General features: G+C 34.9%; 1 protein-coding gene across 3 annotated transcripts; it reads right to left on the reverse strand.

Annotated features, from left to right (window-relative positions):
- Positions 1-911: 911 nt before the first annotated feature.
- zgc:174935 (uncharacterized protein LOC796019 homolog) lies at positions 912-5,671 on the reverse strand. 3 transcript variants are annotated; one of them, XM_042011290.1, is made up of 6 exons: positions 4,181-4,237; positions 3,412-3,487; positions 2,760-3,073; positions 1,688-1,742; positions 1,460-1,571; positions 912-1,370 (listed from the first exon to the last, which is right to left on the reverse strand). In XM_042011290.1, exons 3-6 carry the CDS (start codon positions 3,054-3,056, stop codon positions 1,337-1,339), a joined length of 498 nt encoding a protein of 165 aa, XP_041867224.1. In that variant the 5' UTR covers positions 3,057-3,073; positions 3,412-3,487; positions 4,181-4,237; the 3' UTR covers positions 912-1,336. The 3 variants fall into 3 exon arrangements, with proteins under 3 accessions (XP_041867224.1, XP_041867223.1, XP_041867222.1); XM_042011289.1 differs by lacking the exons at positions 3,412-3,487; positions 4,181-4,237 and adding an exon at positions 5,446-5,671; XM_042011288.1 differs by lacking the exon at positions 3,412-3,487 and having other exon boundaries at positions 4,181-4,320.
- Positions 5,672-6,764: the final 1,093 nt, after the last annotated feature.

Here is a 6,764-nt window from a genome sequence, read left to right on the forward strand (position 1 = left end):
GTCTGTCACTGAAGCTGCTCTCCAGAGCAGACAGGGCATCCTGCAGAGGGTATGACTCATGGTCCAACATGGACGTTAATTTTGCCAGGACCCTTTTGTCACCTACCTCTCGCACTGAGTCCAGAGACCAGCCCAAGTCAAAGCTGGACTTCCTGATGACTTTGTCCAACTTCTTCCTCTCCCTGTCTGTGATGATCCAGCAGACCACACCGTACAGGATGGCTGATGCCACCACAACGTCATAGAAGGTCGTCAGGAGTTCCCCCTTCACTCCAAAAGACCACAGTCTCCTCAGAAGATAGACCTGCTCTGACCCTTCTCTCCAGTGCGTCCGTGGTGGGAGTCCAGTCCAGTTTATTGTTTAGGCAAACTGCAGCCTGTGTTCACAGTCTTGTTTCAATTGGTATGTGTGTTAAAAACCTTGAGTTGTGTCAGTTTCTTGAGTTCAGGTGGTGATGCACTCCATAGTTTTATACTTATCCCTATATTATGTTAGTCATCACGTCACCTCATTATATATACTTTCTTTTGTTGTTCAGTACAAGATTCTCATCTTAGATTATGTCCTGTTTTTAGCTTTTTAAAATTAAAATTAAAAGGAAAATGTGAAACTTTAATTGATAAAGCTAAGCTAAACAATTATTTAGATAATTTCAATAATTATCATTTACATGATAAATTCTACTTTGATTTAAAACCAAGCAGATTATTTTGGGATGTTGAAAAACTTTTATTTGTGACTTCAGTTTTATGTACAATAAACTCCAAATGTTCCTATTTATATTTGTCATACAAAGAGCTTTAAACTGGAGTAACTGGGAGGAAAAATGTGCCTAACTTATTTTTTTATGTTTCTCTCATGTAAACTTAACATTTGGCAAATACGTGGTTTCCAAAGAATAGTCACAACATAAAACATATCTGTTTATTTAGTTACATTAATTTAATTTGTTTGCAAAAACTGTCCTCCTATAATTAATTTCCAAAATACTGCAAATCACAGATCACCCAACAATGAGTGTACTTTAAAGACACTTTAAAGAAAATTAAGTATCCTCGTAGGGGTCCTCATTACAGCCTAAAATAAAAATACCCTGTATTAGTTTTTGACAAAACACAATTTAATGTCAACTATTTAAGAAGATAGGAAGAAAAAAAAGATAAAAAAACAAAACCATAAATCAACACCCACCAGTCAAAATCTTGGCAACAAATAATAAAAAGACAACATATCAGAAGAAAAAATTCATTCACTGATGGTAATTTAATTGCATATATAAAAAAATGTGGCACTTCTGTTTATCCGTGTGGAGCTGCAGCCTCAGTGAACTTCTCTTCAGTCTGTGGCAGATTTTTTGTTGCATAATTCTCTGAAAAGCACAATTGTCTCATTATTATTTCATTCTGTGCATTCCTTGTCAGGACAAGTTTAATTTATTGTGAGCACATTGAGACTTACTTTGCCTTTTTGTCCGCAGCCACATATTCACATATTTTTGGGTTTTCTTTCAGTTGGTTTTTCAACGAATCAATCTCCTTATTCCAAGGATCAGCCTCTGCTTTTAGAGAATCTAGTGACAGAGAAGGTGTTTCAGAGTTGAATTTCAATACTTGTAATGCACCACATGGTGGCAGCTGAACAGAAATCAGTGTGTGTGTGTGTGTGTGAGACAGTTTAGTGCTGTACCTGTTGTCTTACTGCGGTCTGACTCTATGGAATCCACCTCGTCTTTTTTTGTTTTCTGCAACAGTAGTGGGAGAAATGTTGGATGTCAAGATTAACTGGATCGTTGATGAAAAATAAATCAACTATTTATTTTCTTTTTCAGTTTCTCAGCCACAGACCTATAATGGCTCAGCAGTAGGTACGTATTCTCCAAAAGAAGTAGGAAAAAGTCTTTTACAATAATGTAAACATATTAATATCAATCAGAAAAAGACTTCTATTTCAAGGTATTTTAAAATGTTTCTACATGCCTGCTTAAAGCCTCAAAAGTACAGAACAAAAACAAAGAAAGAAAAGAAAAATCCTTCCATTAGGATTCAATATTACACTGACAGACTGATGCATGATGACTGTGCAGTTATTTAATGATATTAAGTGGTAATTATTAAAACCTCTGGTACAAGCTGTATGTGGTATTTTTTTCAAGCTTCTCTGAAGATTGTAAAGTTGTAGGTTTAAATAAGGATTTGTTTCCTTTCTGTCTTGCTAGGTAAATAAAGGTTAAAAATCATCTTAAAAGAATAAAATTTAAGTGTGTGTGATGTCATGGTGCCAAGATTTGGAAAGGTCTTGAAAGGAAACATGGCTATATTTCTCATTATTTTAAACATAAAAAGCACAAATGTTTGGTCTTTAAGCAATTTATCATATTACAAATAGAATCTTTCATAATACCAGATAATAGGTTGGCCAACATGGCTATAACATCTAATTATTTGTTGAAATCTAAGCTCACCATGTATATAACTTATATGAACCCGTCGAATTAGTCATGTCATGAAGTGCACAAATGTTAACATGGTAGTTGTACAAATATGCTCAAAATATAATTTAGAATTGCTCAAGAGAGGATGCATTTCTGGATCTAGACTGCCTCTTTGAAGATTCATTTCCCTTCCCCTTGTATCTTATAACACTTATTCTTTTTTATATATATAAAATATTTTAATTATATATATATTTTCTTTTTTGTTTGTTTGTTTGTTTTTCCCTAAAGCCAAAATTAACCCAAATGACCCAGAAAACATTTTACCATTTCTGCCTGACAGGCGTCTGCGTCAGTTTTCTTCGTCTCCACCTCCAGTCCAAGGTTGGCTATTTCAGCCTCCAGATCCTTCAGCTTAGTTTGCCCTTTTGTCACCACGCTCTGCAACAAATCTTTTACGTCGTCTTCCTGTTGAAGCTTCTTATAAAATTTCTCTGACATCCAGTTTAACTCTTTATTTTTCATGGTTATCATTTCCATCTCGCGTTGCTGGCCCAAGATAACCATAAACAGCCCCAGAGAAATCAGGAGGGAAATGGAGGACAGGATCCAGTAAACCCGCATTGATGCTGTTTGGGTTTCTGTAAAGAATAATACACACAAGAAAAACACAAGAAGAATCAGCCTGTTTACAGAAACAGGGATGACGGGTTTACTAAGAAACACTCTCTTACCACCAGCATTAAAAACACTGACATTAAACTTCATTCTTTTTGAGCCATATTTTCCTTGGACTCCTCTGCAAACCTGAAACTGGACACCGCTAAAAACACTAAAAACGTGGGCGGTCACAAATCCTTTTCTGTCTGAGTTTCTCTTGCAAACAACTTTCAGTGGTTAATTTAACCTGATGTAGATGTTAAGCAGGATTTTTTCAAGCGACAGAGTGATGAAGTACAGTCCACCTCGGATTACTAACCTGATTTTGATGTGAGATGGGGAGGATTTCTTTTCTTTGGAGCCAATATTGACACATGCAGTTAATCAGAACTTGACTGTGGAAGGAGTTAAACCTCAGATAAACTTTTTTTTTTTCTGGAGTCTTCTGAACAAAGCAGGTGTTTTCAGCCTTCTTGGTTAAACAGTAACACAACTTTTGACATGAATGTAAATTTTAATGTAAGATAACATTTATTTCCTGGAAAGGTTAATGTTGGGGTTCTCCCTTTATTCTTGTTAATTTATTAAAAATGTTAAGTGCTTATAAAATTCTTTCAGCTTATACAATCATGCATAAATTGAAACCGTGGACTGAATGAACACAAAAACAGATAGTGGCTACTGTTTTAAGTAAAAGCACCAACTAGTACAAACACTGATTAAGGACAAATAATTATAGATGCTGAAAGCAAGAAAATTTTGAATTTCATTTAAATGTATTTAAATGTTGGTTTGAGTGTGCCGGAAAAGTCTTTGTAAATGTCAGTCAGCTTGTTCCTGTAAACCTGAGAATACAGTTTTGCTTCTTTCTGTGTACCAGCAGCAGGTTAAAAGTGAATCTAGCTGATGAAACAATGAAGCCCAACATGTGCAGTTTGCAATACCTTAAAGGCAAACAATCCAAACTTGTGACTCCTTACACAAAGCTACATTTTTTTGTTTAATTGTTAGTAATAACATTTTAGTCTTACTGTCTTAAAGCATTCAGTATTCCCCAAGAAAAGGAAAAAAAAAAACTTTTATCTTACAATTGCTGAGATGGTTGTGGCTCCAAGCTTTTCACCAGGAATATACTTTTCTATTCAACTTGAATAACTGGCTCTATCAGCTAGTACATGAATACTTGCCCACAGGTTTCACAGTGTCTCATTATTTCCTCTGGTCTGACTGGTGTTTCAGGTTGTACTAGTAATGTCCGATTGTTGCAAAAAAACAAACAAAAAACCATGTAAGGACATAAAATATATAACTAAAGGTAAAAACTTCATCCTGAGTAAAATTTTGTCTTTATAAGAAATATCTAAAGGTATGAAAGAAATGCTGCTGTATGTGTGTAATATCTTTGCTAAACAGTAAGAAAACTTATAAGGAAACAAATGTACTTTTATTGCACTGTGCTCCTTGTGTTAAAATAAAAACACATCAGATAATATGGATATTTGTAGACATAATACTAACCAGAGCATAGACAATAGGTCACAGTGGATCAGGGCTGTAAAAACAAACTTATCCACCTGTTTCTGTGGGTGTGACCAGACTAAACATTTGCAGGGCATTGCAAACAACTGAATCACAACACACAGGTTTTAAGCTGTGACAATGTCAAGCCAAATCAGTGGCTATTATTTTTTAAAGGATCTATAATCTTATATCTGTGTTATCCTCCTATCATTTTTGTTGTGTCACTTTTTATCTGTCAGTTTGTGATTAGATTTTACATATACTAAACCACTTATTTCTCAAAGCAAAAACAAAAGCTCTTAAAAAAACAAAACAAAACATAAACTTAACGATTTATTCAATATGACTGAACTTTTGGGAATCTTTTTTATGAAGTTCTGGGTAAGTGAAAATTTCAGATATATATATATATATATATATATATATATATATGCACTGCCTCTAGCACTACATGACAGCACCTGGGTCTAACTGGACTCACAGCAGTCTGACTACCACTATGATGTCCCCTCCTGTTTGAACTCTTGCTTGTGTTGTTCTTACTCTCAAATGTAATTCGCTTTGGATAAAAACATCTCCCAAATGACTGTAGAATAGAATAGAATAGAACATTCACCAAAATGATCACTGTGATGGACGTCAGCTAAAGTTGTGAATAAATGAATGAATGAATGAATGAATGAATGAATGAATGAATGCATTTAATCTAAGAGAAGCACTGTTCTTCTTTTTCTTTTTTGTGAAAAAGAAAACTACATTGCAAGATAAAAAGGAAGGTATTGAAATACCGTTAAAGAAAAAAATTCAAGTTAATTTATAATATTAATAATACCTCACAGCTGGAAGCAAATGGCGCTACGGGTAGCAGACTGGTGTCCTGTTATGTCCAAACAAAAATACTTCCAACTCGGTAAAGGAGCTCCAGGAGTTCGCATAACAAAGGTCTGTCGCACTAAAGTAAGATTCAAACACCCAGGGTGAACAAGGAAGCTGAGTTCATCCAATCTAAAACAAAAGCACAAAGGCTTGGCAAATTCTGCACAAACCACAAGCCATGATGAGCAGAAGCGGATTAATCCAGCCAGGTAAGTGCGCGCTCGCGGCTTCCTCAATAGACCCTTTACTCACTCAATGGGAGCAGGAAATCCTATATGAAAAAGTCAAGGACCACATAAAAAAGAAGGGAAAAGCCGCCACGGTTATAAAACAAAGCGAGAAACCGTAAATAGTGCACAAATCACACCCACTCCGCTGAAACCATCACAATTACAATCTTACATATCCAAAAACGCAGTTGTCCGATTATGAATCCGTTTATGCAGGTGAATCTGGTGCAGATGTGATTGAAATTATGTAAATGTATGAGTGTGGCTATTAAAGCTCGATCAGATATCTTTATAATCTTCCCTGGGGAAAAAACACTGCAAGACTAAAGAGTTAAGAGAAGTTACAAATTAATAGTATTTATTTTTATTTTACCTTTATATAATAGCTTTGATGTATCCTTATTTAATGAAGCAAGATCATGCTACTCTTTGTGCATTTATATGGGATGTGTATTTTCTAAAGAGTTTGTGGGAAAGTGTAAATTATCTAATGTTTGTAAAATCATTTATCTAAACTGATTAAATAATGACGGTGGGTCTAGTTGAATGTGTAGTGGGCAGTAGAATAAATATTGGTTTCCCTTTGTGGTGACTACTAACTGTAATATTGGTATGAGATTAAATAAATCCTGGAACTTAATGCAGCTGGCATGTATGCAGAATATTAATATTAAAGAACAGCAAGATACAACTTGCAACTTTCATAGGTTTTTGTGTACATCCTTTATGGTGTTCATTTTTTATTGTCAGCCTCTTTTGCAGGGTGGCAAGTTAGCAAGAATAACGTCTTGATTTAGAAATCCAGAAAAAGATGTGACCTTAAAGGCAGCCAATGTTGCTATAAAACCTCAATAAACTTTTCTACATTAGTAATGCCATCACACATATTTAAATTAGTTAACTCTCTGGACTGGGGTCTGGAGAATGCCACTTATCACAATTGAGAGTGAAATGTTCCCATTTTACATTTCTCACTCTCTTTCAACAAACACTACAGCACTGCCTGTGATGTGCATGCAAACAATTTCATAATATATAATTTTAT

This window comes from Melanotaenia boesemani, chromosome 17 (genome assembly GCF_017639745.1).
Source record: "Melanotaenia boesemani isolate fMelBoe1 chromosome 17, fMelBoe1.pri, whole genome shotgun sequence".
Classification (NCBI taxonomy): domain Eukaryota; kingdom Metazoa; phylum Chordata; class Actinopteri; order Atheriniformes; family Melanotaeniidae; genus Melanotaenia; species Melanotaenia boesemani.